The sequence below is a fragment of the Salmo trutta genome, chromosome 30 (genome assembly GCF_901001165.1).
Source record: "Salmo trutta chromosome 30, fSalTru1.1, whole genome shotgun sequence".
Taxonomy (NCBI): domain Eukaryota; kingdom Metazoa; phylum Chordata; class Actinopteri; order Salmoniformes; family Salmonidae; genus Salmo; species Salmo trutta.
Window position 1 is genome coordinate 3,890,320 of NC_042986.1, and position 23,597 is coordinate 3,913,916.

The 23,597-nt window shown below is 42.9% G+C and overlaps 1 protein-coding gene across 4 annotated transcripts in view; it reads right to left on the reverse strand.

Annotated features, from left to right (window-relative positions):
• The window catches only part of LOC115168970 (agrin), a 404,724-nt gene that overhangs the window by 99,320 nt on the left and 281,807 nt on the right, over positions 1–23,597 (reverse strand). For all 4 annotated transcript variants that reach the window (XM_029724547.1, XM_029724548.1, XM_029724550.1 and 1 more), the window contains 6 exons: positions 18,088–18,285; positions 16,698–16,898; positions 4,838–4,980; positions 4,439–4,544; positions 2,201–2,320; positions 1,497–1,661 (listed from right to left, as the gene is read on the reverse strand). In XM_029724547.1, coding sequence (XP_029580407.1) covers positions 1,497–1,661; positions 2,201–2,320; positions 4,439–4,544; positions 4,838–4,980; positions 16,698–16,898; positions 18,088–18,285 — 933 coding nt within the window. The remainder of the gene's footprint in view (positions 1–1,496; positions 1,662–2,200; positions 2,321–4,438; positions 4,545–4,837; positions 4,981–16,697; positions 16,899–18,087; positions 18,286–23,597) is intronic.

Here is a 23,597-nt window from a genome sequence, read left to right on the forward strand (position 1 = left end):
TTGCAGTCAGGTCATGACCCTGGTGAGGACAACGAGCACGCAGATTAGCTTCCCTGAGATGGTTTCTGACAGTTCGGTTGTTTCTTCGGTTGTGCAAACCCACAGTTTCATCAACTGTGTGGGTGGCTGTGTAATGATCATGCGGTTTAATCAGCTTCTGATATGCCATACCAGTCAGGTTGATGGATTATCTTGGCAAATGAGAATTCTCACTAAGAGGGATATGCACAAATTAGAGAAATAAGGTTTTTGTGCATGTGGAACATTTCTGGGATAATTTATTTCAGCTCATGAAACAACATGGGACCAACACTTTACATGTTGGGATTATAGTTTTGCTCAGTGTATGTTTGAGACCAACGCGTGGCTGTGTGAGAAGTGCGCCTGTATCTCTCACAGAACTAGAATGAGATTCACTTTCTATGATCTCTCTCCCTCTCTCTGCTCTGATAGACATGAGCCTGCAACTCTCATCTCTCCAGCGTTGCACTTAATAATTTATTTCCTGATAGAATCATAACTGAGGGAAGGGTGCTGGAGGTGCCGCAGCACCCCTGATGCATTGAAATACATTTGCCAAAGTTATAGAATCACTACTGTCTGTTCAGAAACAAATAAAACAAACAAATACAAAAAAACAAATCATTCAGAATAGCCTACTACACCATGAGAAGGCCTATAACTTATCAATAGCTTCTGAAAAAAAATAGCTGTGGATTTTGTGTAGCCCAATAACAAAGCATAGCCTACAGTTGGGAACATGCAACAAATCTGTCAGTGAACAGCATGCAGACAAAACAGGCCTTTATTTCAAATACAATCACAGGAAAACACAGGTTGGAAAGCAAATGGCTCCTGCTGAGAAGAGAACACTATGCTGTAGGCTACCAAAATATTAGATCAACGTCCAAATAGTGTTTTACAAAGTAAAAAAAGAGACATCAGATAGGCTTCTGGCATGAACGCATCGGCCAGTCAGTGAAACTGGAAAGCATTTTTAGAACTTTAATTTCCCCATATTGTAACCAACAATATGTGTTTCACCACACACCTAGGCTATTGATGGTTTCAAGACAAGGTCGTTTATATTGATCTCAGATTCAATGTCATTTAGATCATTTGTGCAGTATTAAAGATTCTGCCAAAGTCTCCAGTCATGTAAAATGGTGCAGAGTTGCATGAAATGCGTAAAAAAAAGCAACATTTTCCCCAGACCCTAGGCTCCTAAAAACGTTCCCCATGTGTGAAACTTCTGTAAGCGCCTATACTCTACTGCTCTATACCACTATGCAAATGCGATGCTATGCATGCAATGCTTTATTATAAAGATACATCAGAGCTACCCAGGTCACCCTCCTCTCGTGCTCACTTTTTGTTGCAGCACCTCCCGATTTACAAATGAAGCAGTGCACAGGACCAAAACTCTTCTGTTCCCTACATCAGGACAGTTAATGTGAAGAAAACAGAAAGCAGCGAAGTAGAAGGAGGTCTCTTACGTGTGCAGCCGCTCAAATTCTCTGTGACGATGCCGCGGAAGTTCCAGAAGCCTGGATCGCAGCGGTCACACTTCTGTCCCCCGACGCCGGGCTTGCAGGAGCACTGGCCGCTGTCCGGGTCACATGTCCCCTTGTAGGAGCCATACGGGTTACACTGGCACGTACCTGGGGACAGAATAAGGATAGGACTGAATGGATGATTTCATTAATGAGATCATTTTACACAGCTACAACATCAAAACAACAACTCTCCAGTCTGAGTCAATGCCAGAGGGGGATCAGATGGACCATTAAAGGACGGTTTCCCAGAAACTGATTAAGCTTAGTCCGGGATTCAATTGCATATCTCAACTGAAAGCAGTAGAGGCTGCTAAAGGGAGGACGGCTCATAATAATGGCTGGAATGGAGTTTAATGGCTGCAATGGTGTGACTGGTATCAAACACGTGTTTGATTCCATTCCATCCGCTCCAGCCATTATTATGACCCGTCCTCCCCTCAGCAGCACTGACTGAAATAGCTTTTAGTCCAGTACTAGACTTGAATCTGTGTCCTGGAAACCGGCCCTATACGTAGACCTTCAGATATCACTTTATATGCAGGTTTTCCTTTCCAGCAAATGTATGCTAGGCTGTTTGTGATGGATTTAATACAAGTGGTCATAGGTGAGAGGTCAAATGTCAGGTAAGAGGTTGGCACACTTACTGGTGCATCCAGCGAGTCCCACACCAAGGGCCGCCGTCTTGTTGTCGCGGCAACAGCCGTAGACTGACTGAATACAGCGTTGTGGCGCTGTCAGCTCCGGCGGAGAGGTGGCGGAAATCGCTGATGAGATGGGAACGAGGATGGAACAAAAGAGGGAGAGAAGAAAAGATAAAACAAACTTTTTAGAGTGACAGTGAAGGCTCTTTTAAAAGGAATTAGAAGACACAATCTCTGAACAACATGCAACTTCTAGCGAACAATGAGGTTCACCTCGAGGGCCAGAGGTGAAAAGCTGGCATCCGGCTTCTAGATAACAACTCTACTTTCCCAATCCTGACAACGGCTCAAAATCAGGGAGAAATTATGCCATTACCTGAAAACAAACAATGGTGTGCCTAGTGGAACAGCTGACATTTGCCACATCCTAGGAGGCCTATTCTCTTCATTTGTTCTCCTGTGAAATTGCAGCATGTGACACAACATCTCCACAAGCTTTCAGAAGCAGAAAACAACAAGTCTGCGGCTGAATGTGATGGACTGGGCCAATCTGTGAGCGTATGTGTGTAGTTGTTTTGTCTGTGCGTTTGCCAAATTCCAAGCCGACGTGACAGCTCGAAAAGAAAACCGCATACAACACACCCTAAACAAATATGTTACCCAACAGAGACTTGTGCATAAGGGAAACGAGAGAGCGAGATGGAAGGACGGAGGGAAAAGAGGGAGGCAGTGGGGTGGTTCAACGGCCAAGGCAATATATTATCTTATCGCTCAAACTCTCTCCAGGCCTTGGATCAAAATGGCCTCCACTCTTTACTTCTTTCTTCCTCTCTTGTGTTTCTCATTTGGAGTTTGGAGGCTGCAGATACCGGCCCATAAATCACACTCTTACTGGTGTGGATATGAGCCGAAGCCTAATGGTGATGACTTGCTCTTTCTTTTTTCAGTGCTTTCCCACTCCAGTGATGGGCTTTGGACACAGTTCATTAACTTGCCACTTTTCAGTGCTCCTGCTACTATCTGTACTGAGCCTATTAGGGCAAGGGAGAACTTTTAATTTCATATGTTCTTCAACCCTTCAAGGGTTTTCCTCTTCAGTGGCCATTGTCTGGCATAATGCAGTTCTCTCTGATGTGAGAGTATTACTCTCTCTATCTCAAGGTCTGCTGCTGCCGAGGCTCTGTACAGGTAGCCTTTGTATGTCTCCTAGGAGAGAATTGAGTGCCTCTGCACGTTGCAACGGTATATAGCACAGGATCTTTTTAGACCTCATGAAGACTGGAATCACTGACCTGGTTATCTGATAGAAAATGCAAAATAGGACAGCTTGAAAGTTCTTCAGAGACAGCTGTCATAGATCAAATAACTCCCAGAGACACAACACATACGTTGTTTATAAACAACATAGGACAGTAAAAAACAATAAGATCGTGTTAAGGTCAATCCCTGTTTGTTTTGTCTAGTTAGTGAAAGCCATCAGGACCTTCCTTGAGTGAGTTTGAAGGCTTGGAGGTCAAACCGTGGTCAAAGACAAGTTCCTCCATGTATAGCTAATGAAGAAGGGCCCAATGTGATTCCCATTGATCTGAGCTTTTTGGGAGAAGAAGAGGACCCAGAGCTCGCACACCAATAGCACTCCACAAGAAAAGGGATTGATTATCCGCAGATGGTGGAGAAGCGTGACAGAAAGCGCCCAAAAAGCCAGCTTAGGAGGGACAACTCTACAGGGATGCGAGTGTGAAATCCGAGCGTATCGCTCTCTTCTCTCCCTTTCGTTTGCTCCCTCCCTCTTTTTTAGGACAGCAAGGAATCAAACAGGCTGCAGTGATCATACAGAATATTTTATGTGCCTTTGGCTTCACTCTGGCCTACTACAGAAGCGTCTCTATGCTGCCTCTTCAGTTAAAGCTTGTGGTTTGCACTGCCAAGGCAGAGACTCGAGCATTACTAGTGTTCCCTACTGACCTGCCTAGCACCTGTGGTGGATGTCTCTAGAGAAATAGGAGCTTCTTCATGTTGAGCCATATGGAGTCACATTGAATCTGGGAAATTAAGCACTCACCAGACAGCTTTGACACTGTGTTGGATATGTTACCACCAAAGTGCTATTCAGAAAAAACAACCGAATTTCTGGGCGTTGCTTTATGACAAAGTAGTAAGCTGTGTGAATCCTCTGTACGAGATGGGTTACTACTCTGGCTGATCTTAGATCATTTATGGTGGGATGTCCAGGCAGCTCACCAGTGCAGGGTCCCTGATTCTGGATTAGCAGATGCCCTTGCCTTTCGCAACTGGCCTTCTTCATCTCACACTCGTTGCTGTAGGTCTTCCCATCTGAGCCACACACCTGAGAAGAATTGTAGTCATACGCATATGAATGCTGGAACATAGCAGCGTGTGATAGCAATTTAATTTCAAAGGACTTTATGTACATAGTTCATTTTCAAACCATGCGACAAGTTCAATCTCAATATGAAAATTAAATTGCACTAATATTAACTGAATGTAAATGTCAGATGTCATGCATTCATTACCTAGGAATTACATAGGCTTGTGTGAAATGAAAACCACCACTATTTAAGTAAAACCCACGTAGAGGGTTGTTGTTGGGAAGGCTAAGTTAGGGAGGTTAAGGCTTACCAGGTTGCGAGGCACGCGATTGCAGTCGAAGTCACAGACACAGCGGTCATCCTCTGTGTCCTCGTCCCACGAGCCTCCAAACGTACGACACCTATCCTGTTCGCAGCTCTCAACACCTGAGGCCGACCCTCCTGAACCACACTCTGCAAAGACAACACACAGAGAAAAAAACTGAAGTGGTTATTAACAGCCCAGCACAGATACACATTTTAAGAAACCCTAACCTTTTGATACATCAGTAAAAATGCCTTCCATCTTTGTCTTCCCCCCCAAAAAAGTTATTGGCAGAGTGTTTATATATTCAGAGCACTCCACCTTTTGATATTGGAATTTTCTTCACGTTGGCACTGAGATTGAACCAAAGGCGCTGCTGGAAGTACAAGATAATGACCAACCATGGAGAGGACCAGCAATTGACAAAATAAATTAGGCACAACATTGCTGCGCCACCAGTGAGGCATCCTTTACATTTCAATTAAAGCTGAAGATAGAGGGAGGAGGAAAATATTATCACTTGCATCCCTGCGAGGGGGAATCAATGGAAGAGCCTGTTTCACGAACACAGATTTCCTGATATGAGGAAGCCACTAATTGCACAGTGTTCTGTAAGATCCAATTATCAATCCACTCCAGTAGTGCTGAACGGTTAGTGCTTTTTGAGGTCCGTTTCGGTTCGATTATAAAAAAGTATCCTTTTTTTTCTTTTTTTCATTTCAATATTTTTTTTTACATTAAATGCACTATGCATTATGTGGGTTGAATGCTGTAACAACACAGAATAAAACAATGAATACAAGTCCCATGATGGTAGTGACTGCCCATGACTGCTGATCATTTATTAACCATCATTTATTCACATTACTTTAATAAAATATTTTAGTTATTGTGTATATTACATTTGTTTTATTTGATGACTTTATTTCATTCCAAGTCATCATTTCAGCCCAACAGAGCTGCTGCCTACGCTGTCTGACAAAAGCACTATTTTAGAAGTTTTTCTAAATAAACATGGCATACTTTTATGACTACTGAATACAAACTATTAATCACTTAGCTCATGTATTTTCAGGTAGAGATACCTCAAATAAACTGCTCTATGTATCCCCTCTTGTTCTTGCATATGATCTGCATATGATCTGATTTATCTCTATAGAAACTGCAGTGCAATGTGCGCATTGAGGTCACCGAATAAAACAGAACGAAATGGAATTCAAATAATTGAACCCATGGCTGTCACGCCCTGACCTGAGAGAGCCTTTTTTTTATGTCTCTATTTAGGTTTGGTCAGGGTGTGATTTGGGTGGGCATTCTATGTCCTTTTTTCTATGCTTTGTATTTCTTTGTTTTGGCCTGGTATGGCTCTCAATCAGGGACAGCTGTACATCGTTGTCGCTGATTGGGAGTCATACTTAGGCAGCCTGTTTTCCTTTGGGGTTTGTGGGTAGTTAATTTCTGTTTAGTGTTTTGTTATACCTGACAGAACTGTTTGGCTGTCATTTTCTTGTTTTGTTCAAAGTGTCTCGATTAAAATTAAATATGAGCACTCAAAACGCTGGGCCTTGGTCTACTTCTTCAGACAGCCGTTACAGAACTACCCACCACCAACGGACCAAGTAGCGTGGTATGGAGGAGCAGAGGGTTCAGGACTCCTGGACTTGGGAGGAGATAATGTTACAATGGCGGTCAATAAGTTGTTTAAAAACCGAAAAATTCACGTTTTCTCCAGACTTCAGAGAAAAGTAATTCAGATACTTTTTGTATTGTAAACTTTTAATTTACTTTAAAACAGTCAACTGGATCAAAGAGGCCTTTTCAAAGAGCTATCCTTGAAATGTTTATGAAAATGGTTCTTCAGAGAGCAGTAACAAGGACAAATGACCATCTGGAATTATTTCCAAAGATCGGAGACTTAGAAAGCTGAAAATTTTTTGGAATAGAGATTCCATAGAAATATAATATACAGCGTCTTCAGAAAGTATTCACACCCCTTGACTTTTTCCACATTTTGATGTGTTACAGCCTGAATTTAAAATTGATTCAATTGAGATTTTGTGTCACTGGCCTTCAGTGGAATTATGTTTTTTCAAATTAATTAAACATGAGTCATTAAGTATTCAACCCTTTTGTTATGGCAAGCCTAAATAAGTTCAGGAATAGAAATGTGCTTATCAAGTCACATAATAAATTGCAGGGATTCACTCTGTGTGCAATAATAGTGTTCAACATGATTTTTGAATGACTGCCTCATCTCTGTACTCCACAGATTTGTATTATTATTATTTTTTAAATGTAACCTTTATTTAACTAGGCAAGTCCGTTAAGAACAAATTCTTATTTACAATGATGGCCTACCCCGGCCAAACCCGGACGACGCTGGGACAATTGTGCGCTGCCCTATGGGACTCCCAATCACAGCCAGATGTGATACAGCCTGGATTCGAACTGGGGACTGTATTGATGTCTCTTGCACTGAGATGTAATGCCTTAGACCGCTCCGCCACTCAGGAGCCTCAGTGGTGCAGTGAATTTCAAACACAGATTCAACCATAAAGACCAGGGAGGTTTTCCACTGCCTCGCAAAGAAGGGCACCTGTTGGTAGATGGGTATAAAAAAAGGAGACATTGAATAGCCCTTTGAGCATGGTGAAGTTATAATTACACTTTGGATGGTTTATCAATTCACCCAGTCACTACAAAGACACAGGCGTCCTTCCTAACTCAGTTGCCGGAGAGGAAGGAAACTGCTCAGGGATTTCACCATGAGGCAAATGGTGACTTTGGCTGTGATAGGAGAAAACTGAGGATGGATCAACAACATTGTTGATACTCCACAATAATGACCTAATTGACAGAGTGTAAAGAAGGAAACCTGTACAGAATAAAACATATTCCAAAATATGCATCCTGTTTTTAACAAGGCACTAAAGTAATACTGCAAAACATGTGGCAAAACAATTCAATGCAAAGTGTTATGTTTGGGGCAAATCCAATACAGTTCAGCCCTGGAGAATGGGAGGGTCCTTCTTTTGATATTCTGACAGTTGACATCAGCCACATTTACAAGACTCCTGTTGGAAATGAAGGAATGGGGGAGAGAGAGCAAGAGAGAGAAAGGGAGAAAAACCAAGATATAGAGAGAGAGAGCAAGCGGGTGATACTCCACAGGCAGACAGAGGAAGATGTTACAAGAATGGGGAAAAATCTATTGATCTATGATGCAAGTTATCCTTTTCATATCCTCCAGACCAGTTATAATGCAATGTTGTACAACACTTAAAACCAGAAGTAAAGTACTAGGAAGCCCAGATGCTTCTTTTGACCATCTGACTCACTCCCATCTGTATTGACGGGGTGCTGTAGCAAGGCCCCCACTGGCACTAATGGGTAAATCAATAGTGTAGTCGTGGAAGTGCCAATTAGCATAACCCATCTTCTTAAGTGGATTATGGGGCAGGTCACTCTGTAGCGAGCGGTGCAGGGACTAGAGGAGCAGCAGTCCGTTTCCTCAGCCTGATATGGGTCATCAGCAATGGACTCTGACAGGCTCGAGAGGTCGATAGAATGGAAGGGGATTCACTTCATTAGGATTCGCTATCATTGTGACTGTGTTGATTATGATGAATGGAGATGATAAAAAGGATTGTAAAATGGATTTGGTACCACTATATAACAGGCCATTTTGTGAGTCTTCTAAAGCTTAATGCGATATTGCATTGCAAAATGTCTGTCAGCACCATACGATGAGCCCACACGCCATCTGATCCGGGACAGTGATAGGCCATAATGACGGGTTCCCATGCAAATGCATGAGTCAACTGACCCCAGAGCAGCTGTTAAATAAACAAGGCCCCGGCCTGCCTGGCCACCTGAGTCCATTTATGCAAACTCGCCATGAGAAGGGAAATGTGGGAGTGCGCCGAGAGAGCCTTCACAACCCGATTCATATTCTGCTCATGCACCCCTAACTCAAGGAATATAAAAATATAAAAATAAAACCTAAGAAATGTAATAAATAATAGTGAAGAGAGGGAGGGAGTTAAACGAAGGAGGGGGGCAGTAATTGGCTGTTGTCTTTGATGTGGCTGCCACCCGCACTGCCTATGAACCTTTTAATTAGCAGGGAAGATGTCTGCATCAGCTATTCTCCCAGCAATCGTGTCTGCCTGCTCCTTTTACTCAATCATGTCATAACCAGCATCCATTTAGCCAAGGGATCTCCATTAAGATGAGCAAATACAGTACAGTGGAGAGAGGAGAATTTTTTTTTTTTTTTTTAAAAGGTTTTTTTGCTCTATTTTAAAGAAGAGCTGGGAATAAAAACTGTAGCAGCAATAGAGGAAGTAATGTGTGATTTAATAGGATGAGGTGATGACTAGAGGGAAGAAGTAGACAGGATATAAGGGTGGATTATGGGAGGGTAAAGTAGAGAAAGGAGTGTGACCTTCTGAAGAACATGGCCTGAGTCACCTCAGTACTATCAATATCAGAGCCAGGAAACACTCCTGTCTGTAAAAAAACACTGCACCAATATCATGACCCGTGTGAATGTCAACATGACCATTTTTCATCTGTCACAAGTCCCCTTTGTGTGTGTGTGTGTGTGTGTGTGTGTGTGTGTTTGCACGTCTCCATTCTAGGGCTGGGAATTGCCAGGGACCTCACAATACAATATTATCATGATACTTAGGTGCCGATACGATATGTATTGCAATTCTCACAATTCTACATGTATTGCGATTCGATACTGTGATTTGTTTGCGATTCGATGTTCCAAACATGTTGCTCACCATGTCTGCTGCAGAGGGACAAGAGAGCCATGAGAAAACGAGTTTTGAACAGTCATGGAAATAAAAGTGCTGGAAAATTGTCAAATCAAATGTTATTTGTCACATGTGCCGAATACAACAGGTGTAGACCTTACAGTGAAATGCTTACTTACAAGCCCTTAAAACTTCTTTGGGATAGGGGGCGGTATTTTGACGTCCGGATGAAAAGCGTGCCCAAAGTAAACTGCCTGCTATGATATGCATAATTGGTAGATTTGGATAATTGGTAGATTTGGATAGAAAACACTCTAAAGTTTATAAAACTGTTAAAATGATGTCTGTGAGTATAACAGAACTGAAATGGCAGGTGAAACCCTGAGGACAAAACATAAAAAATAAAAAACAATTCAGCATACCACTGATTTCAATGCCTGGCACTTTTATAATAGGGTGAAATTGTCCCCGATTGCAGTTCATAGGGCTTCCACTAGATGTCAACAGTCTTTAGAAAGAGTTTCTGGCTGGTTTTTGTAAAAATGGGGGAGAAGTTGTAGTTTTTCTAGTGGCACCCATTTTGGCTGTAGTGTTTCCAAGCGCAATGGCCGAGAGAGCACGTTTGTTTTGTTTATCTTCGGTAAAGACAATAACGATTCTCCGTCTTAAATTATATTGTTTATTTGCGTATTAGGGTACCTAAGGCTGGATTATAAACGTTGATTGACTTGTTTGGATAAGTTTATTGGTAACGTTTGGGATTCATTTTGTATGCATTTTAAAGGAAGGAAACCGAGTGGATTATTGACTGAAGCAAGCCAGCTAAACTGAGTTTTTATGGATATAAAGAAGGAATTTATCGAACAAAAGGATCATTTGTAATGTAACTGGGCCATTTTGGAGTGCCAACAGAAGAAGATCTTCAAAAGTAAGGCAAATATTATATTGCTATTTCTGACTTTCGTGTTGCAACTCCCTGGTTGAAAATGATTTGTTATGCATTTGTGTGCAGGACGCTGTCCTCAGATAATCGCATGGTTTGCTTTCGCCGTAAAGCCTTTTTGAAATCTGACACCTTGGCTGGATTAACAACAAGTTAAACTGTATTTTGATGAATTGCACTTGTGATTTCATGAAAGTTTAATATTTATAGTATTTAATATTTATAGTAATTTCACCGGCCGTTGGCCAGAGGAGCAGAAAAGTTTTAACCAACAATGCAGTTTTAAGAAATATACCCCCCCCAGAAATAAAGTAACAAATAATTAACGAGAAGCAGTAAAATAACAATAGCGAGGCTATATACAGGGGGTACCGGTACAGAGTCAATGTGCGGGGGCACCGGTTAGTCGATGTAATTGAGGTAATATTTACATGTGGGTAGAGTTATTGAAGTGACTCATGCATAGATAATAACAGAGAGTAGCAGCAGCGTAAAGGGGGGGGGGGCAATGTAAGTAGTCTGGGTAACCATTTGATTAGATGTTCAGTAGTCTTATAGCTAGGGGGTAGAAGCTGTTTAGAAGCCTCTTGGACCTAGACTTGGCGCTCCGGTACCGCTTGCCGTGTGGTAGCAGAGAGAACAGTCTATGACCAAAAAGAAGATGGAGAACAAGCTATAAAGGAAAAATACTGGAGTTTTGGTGCAATTACAGGCAACTAGCTCAAAGATATTGCGATATTGTCAAAAGTAATATCCCGGGCCTCCCGAGAGGCGCTGTGGTCTAAGGCACTGCATCGCAGCTATGCCACTAGAGATCCTGGTTCGAGTCCAGGCTCTGTCGCAGCTGGCCGTGACCGGGTAAACCATGGGCGGTGCACAATTGGCCTAGCGTCGTCTGGGTTAGGAGAGGGTTTGGCCGGCAGGGATGTTCTTGTCCCATCACGCAATAGAGACTCCTGTGGCAGGCTGGGCGCAATGCATGCTGACACGGTCACCAGGTGTACGGTGTTTCCTCTGAAACATTGGTGCGGCTGGCTTCCGGGTTAAGCGGGCGTTGTGTCAAGAAGCAGTGCATCTTGGCTTGGTTGTGTTTCGGAGGATGCAAGGCTCTCGACCTTCGCCTCTCCCAAGTCTGTACGGGAGTTGCAGCGATGAGACAAGACTGTAACTACCAACTGGATACCAATAAATTGGGGAGAAAAATGATTAATAAAAGTAATATCCCGATATGTGACAAGCGGTGTAAAGTACCTTAAGTAAAAATACTTGAAAGTACTACTTAAATATTTTTGGGGGTATCTGTACTTAACTTTACTATTTATATTTTTGACTAATTTTACTTTTATTTCACTACATTCCTATGATGTACTTTTTACTCCATACATTTTCCCTGACACCCAAAAGTAATGTTTTTGAATGCTTAGCAGGACAGGAAAATAGTCTAATTCAAAAACAATTATCAAGAGAACATCCCTGGTCATCCCTACTGTCTCTGATCTAGCGGACTCCCTAACCCCATGCTTCATTTGTATATTATGTCTGAGTGTTGGAACGTGCCCCTTGCTATCCGTAAATAAAAAAACAAAAATAAAATGGTGCCGTCTGGTTTGCTTAATATAAGGAGCTTTAAATGATTTATACTTTTAATTTTGATACTTACAGTTGAAGTTTGAAGTTTACATACACCTTAGCCAAATACATTTAAACTCAGTTTTTCACAATTCCTGACATTTAATCCTAGTAAAAATTCCCTGTCTTAGGTCAGTTAGGATCACCACTTTATTTTAAGAATGTGAAATGTCAGAATAATAGTAGAGAGAATGATTTATATTAGCTTTTATTTCCTTCATCACATTCCCAGTGGGTCAGAAGTTTACATACACTCAATTAGTATTTGGTAGCATTGCCTTTAAATTGTTTAACTTGGGTCAAACGTTTCAGGTAGCCTTCCACAAGCTTCCCACAATAAGTTGGGTGAATTTTGGCCCATTCCTCCTGACAGAGCTGGTGTAACTGAGTCAGGTTTGTAGACCTCCTGGCTCTCACACGCTTTTTCAGTTCTGCCCACACATTTTCTACAGGATTGAGGTAAGGGTTTTGTGATGGCCACTCCAATACCTTGACTTTGTTGTCCTTGAGCCATTTTGCCACAACTTTGGAAGTATGCTTGAGGTCATTGTCCATTTGGAAGACCCATTTGTGACCAAGCTTTCACTTCCTGACTGATGTCTTGAGATGTTGCTTCAATATATCCACATAATTTTCCTTCCTCATGTAGCCATCTATTTTATGAAGAGCACCAGTCCCTCCTGCAGCAAAGCACCCCCACAACATGATGCTGCCACCCTCGTGCTTCAAGGTTGGGATGGTGTTCTTCGGCTTGTAAGCATCCCCCTTTTTCCTCCAAACATAACGATGGTCATTATGGCCAAACTGTTCTATTTTTGTTTCATCAGACCAGAGGACATTTCTCCAAAAAGTACGATCTTTGTCCCCATGTGGTTTGGGATGGTGGTTTTGGAGCAGTGGCTTCTTCCTTGCTGAGCGGCCTTTCAGGTTATGTCGATATAGGACTCGTTTTACTGTGGATATAGATACTTTGTACCTGTTTCCTCTAGCATCTTCACAAGGTCCTTTGCTGTTGTTCTGGGATTGATTTGCACTTTTCGCACCAAAGTACATTCCATTCTAGGAGACAGAACGTGTCTCCTTCCTGAGAGGTATGACGGCTGCGTGGTCCCATAGTGTTTATTCTTGCGTACTATTGTTTGTACAGATGAACGTGCACCTTCAGGCATTTGGAAATTTCTCCCAAGGATGAACCAGACTTGTGGAGGTCTACAATTTTTTTCTGAGGTATTTGGCTGATTTCTTTTGATTTTCCCATGATGTCAAGCAAAGAGGCACTGAGTTTGAAGGTAGGCCTTGAAATACATCCACAGGTACACCTCTAATTAAATCAAATGATGTCAATTAGCCTATCAGAAGCTTCTAAAGCCATGACATCATTTTCTGGAATTTACCAAGCTGTTTAAATGCACAGTCAACTTAGTGTATGTAAACTTCTGACCCACTGGAATTGTGATACTGTGAATTATAAGTGAAATAATCTGTCTGTAAACAATTGTTGGAAAAATTACTTGCGTCATGCACAAAGTAGGTGTCCTAACCGACTTGCCAAAACTATAGTTTGTTAACAAGAAATTTGTGGAGTGGTTGAAAAGCAAGTTTTAATGACTCCAACATAAGTGTATGTAAACTTACGACTTTAACTGTAAGTATATTTTAGCAGTTACATCTACTTTTGATACTTAAGTATATTTAAAACCAAATACTGTTAGACTTTTACTGGGTCTCTTCTACTTTTACTTGAGTCATTTTACATTTACATTTTAGTCATTTAGCAGACACTCTTATCCAGAGCGACTTACAGTAGTGAGTGCATACATTTCATTTAATTTAATTCATTTTTTTTTTTTTGTACTGGCCCCCCGTGGGAATCGAACCCACAACCCTGGCGTTGCACACACCATGCTGGCGTTGCAAACACCATGCTCTATCAACTGAGCCACAGGGATGGCTTAATTTTCTATTAAGGTATCTTAACTTTTACTCAAGTATGACAATTGTGTACTTTTTCCACCACTGTATGTAACTATATAGACTTCCCCCCACTACTTCATACGTCTGTGTGTGTGTTTTGAAGTGTATTAGGGGGGATCGAAAACAGTGTGGCCTTGGTCAGTCCAGACACGCTGGTGGCTTGTTGACCGGACTTCTGTTTGTTTTCGCACCATTTGTCAGCCCTTCAGACAGACTGCTGCTGAAGGATGTGAGTCCAAACAAACCCCCGCTGCATAAAGAAGGATGGAGTGGCAGGGAGAAGAAAGGGAAAGAAAAAGGGAACGTTTCTAGGCTGGATAGATAGATACAAACGCTGGTTATGGATGGATGCTGCGAAGGAGGATAAAGCCCCTGATCTTCTTTTCCACATCTCTCTTTCTCTCTCTCTCTCTCCATATTGGTTGGTGGATAGTGCATCACCGTGTGATATCCTCACCCATAATCCTGTTTAGTAAATGTGTATTCAATTAAAATGGGCCAGGACCCCAAGGTGATGCACTATGCTAACCTGCCACTTTGTCAGTGTCGACAAAGAAGCTGAGCCTGGGCCTAGTCGAGTGTGAAATTAAACAGGTGATAAATTCCCCCATACAGCCAACAGTGGGGACAGTGTCATTTTTCATTACTACTAAATAAAATGGGGAGAAAACACTTCCATTTCTCCTTGTGACTAATGAATATGATTTTTAAGTTGGGTCTAAATAAACAAATAAATCACTCATTCAATTCGCCGGAGAATTCTGTCGGTACTAAGCTACTACCCCATGAACAAAGCCCTGGCTTTTAGTTGAAAGGTTACTTATCTATTCCAGGGGCAAGAGGAACGGTGACAAGGCGTGGAATAACGATATGGGGCAGTGTGTTTGTGTGTGTCTGTGTGTGTGTATATACTATAGGTGCTGCTTGTGATTATAATGATGATATGGGGCAGTCTCTCTGTGTGTGTGTGTGTGTGTGTGTTTCTCTGAGTGTGTGTGTATATACTATATGTGCTGCTTGTGATTATAATGACGATATGGGGCAGTGTGTGTGTCTCTGAGTGTGTGTGTATATACTATAGGTGCTGCTTGTGATTATAATGATGATATGGGGCAGTGTGTTTGTGTGCGCACGTGTGTACAATATGTGCAGTGTGTGTGTATCATGGCACATTTCTTTATGCTACACATACAAAAGGTTACTCGATTCAGTCAATGAGATTATTTTAAATCGACCACAACCAGCTGGGAGTTAAGAGCTGGCGAGCAGAGCTGCCCGTAAACAGTAGAGTAGATAATGGCTCAGTGAGAGAGAGAAAAAACCCAGGTGTCAGGAATCCCGCTTCCTGAGTCTGTTTCTGCCTGAGCTGACTGTTTTTTGTTTGAGTGTGGTCTAAGGTTCCTGAACGCACCCTGTCTGGTTGCTAGGCAACAAAGTTAGGCGGGAGATCTAGTAATTACCCGCACCTGCATCTCATCAACCTTCTGCACACCTGGTCCTGATCATCACCTCTTCTTAAGCCCTGAGCTGACATCCATTCCCTGCCGGATCGTTAGCAACGAACCGTATGTTGTGTCAGCGTATCAGCCTCATGTTTCCTGAGCTAGTTTTGTTGTTTTGTACTTGTTGCTGGTTACTCACTCCCGTTTACTCTGTCTACAGTCATTCTCCCGGAACATTCAACTCCCTTGCCTGGCCGTCGGTGGATACAGGGACTTCATTGGATCAACCCATTTACTCTCATCAACTCACCTCCGCTGCCGCTCCGTCTCCTGGATTACTCAATATACACATCAAGACAACCAATAAATACTCAATTTCATTTTACTCACCTTGTCCTGGTCTGCTTCTGGGTTCTGTTTTAGAGAATCGTGACACCAGGACAGACTACTCTCACCCATTTACCCCCTTCCTCCCTCTGTCCATCTCTCAGTCCCTTCATTTAGCTCTTTCTCTACCCTTCCATCCCTATATCTCTATCTCCCCCTCTTTCCAACTCACCATCTCTCAATTTTCTCCCTATCCACCTCTCCATCTCTCCCCCTGTCTATTTTCTCCATCTCTCTCATAATTTCTGGCAAGTGAAACCTGCTCCGCGTTCACACTTCCTCAGACGATGACGATAGTCTCGGTGAGGGTGACTAAGTCTGGCCACAAGGGACTATCGCTGACGTTGTCTGCATGACAACTGTACGGTGACAAAGAAACTGAGAGAGAGAGCTGATTGTCACAGAGGGGAGCAGTAGAACCTCTGGAACTGTGCTAGTAGGACAGAGGAGAGCAGCTCCACAAAGGATTTACATTGTGAACTACGCTGCTACTTATGAAGCAAGTCATTTTTAAAAAGCACTCTGTGTCTCATAGTTTCGATCTTCTCTTCCCGATCAGTAGTGACCACAAGTTAGTTTAGTCCTGACAATGGGAGATACTTACAGTATCAATAGGATTGATCAACATCACCAGTTATCAACAGTAGCTACCAAAACAAAGTGGACAACGACAAGTCACTGGAAAGAAAATATGATTAAAAACAGTTTATTTTCCTAATGCCTACCTTCTTCGCAGCTGCCAAGCTTGGCCACCTCGATTTTCTTCTTGAGGACGCAGGATGCCAAGCCCAGCTCGCAAGTGTTGTCGTAGGTCATGCCGTTGCTGCCACACACAGGTGTGAAAGCCTGGCCCTGGCACTGCGTGCACTCGCATTTGTTCTGGATGCATTGGGCCCCCCAGGCACACACAGAGCTGCCACACGTCACTGTAAACGCAAATACAAACACACACACGAACAGAGGAACGCACACACAAAGGGTTGTAGGTGACTATGCAGTGGAATCATGAAGAAAGAATATGCTTGCTAAAATACAACAGAGATACAGGTACATTACTTTAATAGACACTGAACAGAAATATAAACACAACATGTAAAGTGTTGGTCACATGTTCCATGAACTGAAATAAAAGATCCCAGAAATGTTCCATACACACAAAAAGCTTATTTCTCTCAAATGTTTTGCATACATTTTTTCCATCCCTATTAGTGAGCATTTCTCCTTTGCCAAGATAATTAATCCACCTGACAGGTGTGGCATTTCAAGATGCTGATTCAACAGCATGATCATTACACAGGTGCTCCTTGTGCTACGATGCCATAGATGTCTCAAGTTTTGAGGGAGCGTGCATTTGGCATCCTGACTGCAGAAATGTCCACTAGAGCTGTTGCCAGATAATTTAATATGTATTTGTCTACCATAAGCCGCCTCCAACATCGTTTTAGAGAATTTGGCAATCCGTCCAACTGGCCTCACAACTGCAGACCACATGTATGGTGTTGTGTGGGCGAGCAGTTTGCTGATGTCAACGTTGTGAACAGAGTGCCCCATGGTGGATGTGGGGTTATGGTATGGGCAGGCATAAGCTATGGACAATGAACACAATTGCATTTTATCAATTTGAATGCACAGAGATACCGTGATGAAATCCTGAGGCCCATTGTCATTTTTTAAATATTTTTTTTGAGATTCTCTAGATCGACGTGTACGACAGCATTTTCCAGTTCCCGCCACTATCCAGCAACTTCGCACAGCCATTGAAGAGGAGTGGGACAACATTCCACAATCAACAGCCTGATCAACTCTATGTGAAGGAGATGTGTCACACTGCATGAGGCAAATGGTGGTCACACCAGATACTGAGTGGTTTACTGATCCACGAACCTACTTAAAAAAAAGGGATCTGTTACCAACAGTATCTGTGTTTCCAATCCATAGATTAGGGCCTAATTTATTTATTTAATTGACTGATTTCCTGATGTGAACTGTAACTCAGTAAAATCTTTGAAATTGTTGCATGTTGCGTTTATATAGTATATTTGTACAAGCACACCGCTGGTAGGAACACACGGTCACACAGACGCAGAACACACACTTGGTGGTAGCATTACTCACTGCATTGTCCCTGGGCGAGCACATGCAGGTCAAGCTGCTCGGTACAGGCGCGCACATTGAGCTCACACTCGCTGTTGTAGGTGGAGCCGTCGCTGCCGCACACCCGTTGGTGGGACTCCACACACTCCTGCGGGCATACACAGCTGCCCGACTGCACGTCGCAGATCGCCCCGAATGAACAGTTGGCACAGGCCTCGTCTGGAGGGAGACAGGTATGAGAGATTTAGGGTCTGAGGGAGTGCATAAGACCAGTATGGGTAACATGGGGAGAGAAAGAGAATGTGTGTGTGTATGTATGTGTGTCAGGGAATTTAGTGAGTGAGTTAGTGAGTAAGAAAAAGAGAGAGGGGACAGATAGAACCACAACCGTAATGTTACCATGATGCCATGTTTTTACCCCCTTTGAAAGGCTGGTCATGTCAAGAGGCCCCCAGAGGGCCTGCAGACTTTACACATCTGCACGTTTCAGTGTCTGGACTGAGAATACTGACAAGAATCCTCTCTTTCCAATTGACATTTAGTCTGATCCTTTTCTTGATTTCCATTCAGTTTCTTACCCTCTGCCTTGCATTGCCTAATACTGACATGTTGAGTATATCAATGATGGAAAACTCCCCCTCCCCCGTGTTATTAACCTGTTAATTACACCTTATTACATGTGAATAAAGTCAGGAAGTCAACCCGTGTTGCGCAGGCACTTGCAATGGTTAGCCCAGCCTGGGGGCCTGATTAAAATATAAATGCAGGCGCCCCAAAAATAAAATGTGGTTGAGGTGGCAGCCAGCGAAGAGATGGAGAATGCATCACTGTGACACCGGCGCGCCGGACCCAAGGTATATAAATCACGGCGAGTGTCGTCCTTTATCAGGGCCCGTGTCCCAAAAAAGGCCTCCCTTCTTTATCTCCCTCCTCTGGCTCTGTCTCACTCCCTCTGTGCCAGCCAGTGCTGCCGGTCGTTGGTGTCGGCTGATCGGGACACATCCAGCTAGCCGGACCCAACCGGACTGCCTTATTGGCTGTATACATAGGGCCTTGATAGCTAGCACTAACAGCATTAACGTGGTGGGGCGACGTGTCTGACGGGGGAGGGGAGGTTGTAAAAAGTGGCCTTGAGGAGACAGCCATTTCGAGTGATGGATAGAGAGCGAGACGGTGGGGAAAAGAAAAGCTAAAGAGCCTCTCCAGCCTCAGAACGTTACACATTCTCTCAGACGAGTAATAATAGTCCGAGAGACGAGCTACAACCAGGGACGGAGGGAGGGGTCGTTCTTTAACATGAAGAGAAAGAGAGCCGTTTGTTTAGTGAAGGGCTCTAAAATGGCCCAGCCGATAAAGTAGTCCCCAGCCGACCTCCCAGTGCCTGCTCTATTACTATTACTCTGTCCCTCCTCACCGCCTCTCCTCCCTTTATTTGTCTCTCCTCTTAACTTCACTACCTCCCCACTCCTCTCATGTCTCTCCTCCCTTTATTTACCTATCCTCTTAACTTCACTACCACTCCACTCCTCTCATGTCTCTCCCGCTCTGCTGCCTGCTTATATTCTCATATTATATCATCTACAATTGCCAACTTGTAAAGTATGTATTGTTTGCAGCAACTGTGAAACACACGTTTTTTTTCTGTTCTAAATGACTCTCTCCTCTCATCAATATATAGAAAGTGCCTTTTTGAGCGACTGACATCCTTCTGTGGTCTTTTAGCCATGTGTGTCTCTGCCTCTTCCAGCCAGCCAGATACACAAGGTCACCCGATACTCCAACATAGGGAGGAGGAAATACAACAGAGTAATAAAACATGCAACTTCCCACTATCAGACCGCACCGGAGCAGTAAAGATGACTATTTCCCCTAGCAGAATCTTTCAATCTTTTTTTCAAAAGAAAAATCTAATTATGGCCATGCATATAGGCCACACACACACACACACACACACACACACACACACACACACACACACACACACACACACACAGGTTGTCTCTGAATTCAAACCCACGTAAGACAAAAGCAAACACACACACTTCCCATCCCCTATAAAGGCTCACAGCCACTCTTATCTACCCCCCCCAGTATGCCAGTGATATGAACGAGCCATGATAATTAAGCCAGATAATAGTGGAGACAGAAGGAGGTGATGACTCAGTGGAGTTTGAAGAGGCTGTGTAAAGCAGTGCAAACAGCCCAGAATAAACCAGATCACCATCATCATTCCTTGAGCAGGCTTCGCCAAGCACTGCCTGCCTGCCACTTTTATTGCCCTGTTTCGCTGACTCCTGTTTCTGTGTGGACTCACTGCCATCCATAGTGCTGTGTGTGTGTATGTGTGTGTGTGCTGTATTACACAAACATGGCAAGGCCCGCTTCTTCCTCGCCTTATTAAATGAAGACTATTCATTACCCCCCGGCGGCGCCACGACGAGACCTGTCTACCTAACGCTGCCAGCATGAACACAGTTGAGTTTGCCCACCCGGCTCAAACATTCCTTTTGCTCCATTTCCCATTGGAATACATCCTTTATGCGCATAGATTCCAATTTGGAAGGGAGGAAGTAATAGTGGAGTCACATTGGCCCCCCTGCCAACAACACCGCAATGGATTAAACATGAAACTCGAGTTGAAACAGGGGGTAGAGCAAGCGGAGAGCTAGCGTAATGTGCTAAGCCAAGCCAGGCAAATGTAATCTCTGTGTGCGTGCTGGTGGTGGCAGATATAAATGTACACGGTGGCTAACAGTGGTTAAGGTATTGGCAGTCTGTATTAATGGCTGATAAATGGCTTCAGGCATCTCTATTACTCTGTATTATTAGTCCCTCCAGGAAATTGTAATCTCTGTCTGTGTACTGGTGGTGGCAGATGTAACTGTACACGGTGGCTAACAGTGGTTAAGGTATTGGCAGTCTGTATTAATGGCTGATAAATGGCTTCAGGCATCTCTATTACTCTGTATTATTAGTCCCTCCAGGAAATGGCAGAGATGTTTTGTGATCTTTGCTGGCAAAAACGCTTGATTTTGCAGCTGCAATTCTGATAATTTGCATGGCAATATGCAATGGTTTTGTCCAATTTGCTGCTGAAATGCGCTGACGAGTAAAAACGTTTGTTGAAGTGTGACTTGATTTAACCGGATTATGAGGTACATGTGCGTGATTGGTTGAAATTGCAAGCTCTCTTTTTGTACTATGGTGATGAGTCAGTTTTATGCGATAACATTGCGTTAATATTACTATTTTATGCGGAAATAGTGCAGTGATTGGTCAAATTTGCAAGCCCAAGCATAATATGCGGGAATTGTTGATTTGGCAAAAGAATGTTGCAATCGCAGAGTCCTGGAGGGACTGATTAGATCACTCTATATTTGTTTTACATCCATAAGGGTTCATGTTCCTGTTGCATTGAAACGTGTATCTTTTTCGTGGCTTTCTTTTGCAAAAATTATTTTCAAATAATTGTCAACATACAACATCACAATAAGGTGTAGGGCATATACTGTATTGCAGGGAACAATATTATGTCTATTTTTCTCCAGAGAAGTAGCTCATTGTTCCCTCATTGGCACAGACGCTAGCCTAGCTTCTAACTAACATTAGCTAGCTGTCACGCTAGCCAGGTTTCCTTAATTAACAGCTGGTACACAGCCCACAGCCCTTGCAGATAGGACCACGGATTGCCCCAGAAGTGTGACTGTTTGAATCACTGTTGTTTGTTGCTGTTTCAATCTGCCCTGCGACCTGCCCTGTCTGGAACTGTGAGGAGTAGCAGCGTAGCCTACATTACTAGCAAGACAAAAACCAAAGCCGATGGAAGTACCAACAATGGTGTCTCTTTATCACAGCTGAAGGTTCTTTTAAACAAACAAAAATAGTTCTACAAGCAGTTGTTACAACAACAAGAAAATAGCTTCAGGTGTTGTGTCCAAATACTGGAGTCAACTAATAAAAGAATGGACGACCTGACCAGAGGTGTCCAGGACCTGAAGAACAGTTTGCAGTTCTCCCAGGGTCATATCAATGAGTTCACAGTGCCTACGGCAAGTATTCAGACCCCTTTACTTTTTTCACATTTTGTTATTTACAGCCTTATCCTCATCAATCTACACACAATACCCCATAATGACAAAGTAAAAACAGGTTTTTAGAAATGTTTGCAAATGTACACTACCGGTCAGAAGTTTTAGAACACGTACTCATTCAAGGGTTTTTATTTATTTTTACTATGTTCTACATTGTAGAATAATAGTGAAGACATCAACACTATGAAATAACACATATATAGAATCATGTAGTAACCAAAAAAGTGTTAACCAAATCAAAATATATTTTATATTTGAGATTCTTCAAAAAGCCACACTTTGCCTTGATGACAGCTTTGCACACTCTTGGCATTCTCTCAACCAGCTTCATGAGGTAGTCACCTAGAATGCATTTCAATTAACAGGTGTGCCTTCTTCAAAGTTAATTTGTGGAATTCCTTTCCTTCTTAATGTGTTTCTATTGTGTTGTGACAAGGTAGGGGGTGTATTCCGAAGATTGCCCTATTTGGTAAAAGACCAAGTCCATATTATAGCAAGAACAGCTCAAATAATCAAAGAGAAATGACAGTCCATCATTAATTTAAGACATGAATATCAGTCAATATGGAACATTTCAAGAACTTGCTTCAAAATGTTTTAAAAAGTTGCTTCAAGTGCAGCAAAAACCATCAAGCACTATGATGAAACTGGTACTCATGAGGACCGCCACAGGAAAGGAAGACCCAGAGTTACCTCTGCTGCAGAGGATACGTTCATTGAAGTTCCCAGCCTCAGAAATTGCAGCCCAAATAAATGCTTCACCGAGTTCAAGTAACAGATACATCTCAACATCAACTGTTCAGAGGAGACTGTGTGAATCAGGCCTTCATGATGGAATTGCTGCAAAGAAACCACTACTAAAGGACACCAATAATTAGAAGAGACTTGCTTAGGACAAGAAACACAAGCATTAGACCGGTGGAAATTTGTCCTTTGGACTGGAGTCCAAATTTGTGAGATGCGGTGTGGGTGAATGGATGATCTTCGCATGTGTATTTATCACCGTGAAGCATGGAGGGGGAGGTGTTATGGTGGAGTGCTTTGCTGGTGACACTGTCTGTGATTTATTTAGAATTCAAGGCAGACTTAACCAGCATGCTCCCACAACATTCAGCAGAGATACGCCACCCCATCTGGTTTGGGCTTAGTGGGACTATCATTTGTTTTTTAACAGGACAATGACCCAACACTATTTTACCAAGAAGGAGAGTGATGTAGTGCTGCATCAGATGACCTGGACTCAATAACCCAACCTCAACCCAATGGAGATGGTTTGGGATGAGTTGGACCGCAGAGTGAAGGTAAAACAGCCAACAAGTGCTCAGCATATGTGGGAAGTCCTTCAAGAGTTCCCACAAAGCATTCCAGGTGAAACTGGCTGAGAGAATGCCAAGAGCGTTCAAAGCTGTCATCAAGGCAAAGGGTGGCTATTTGAAGAAT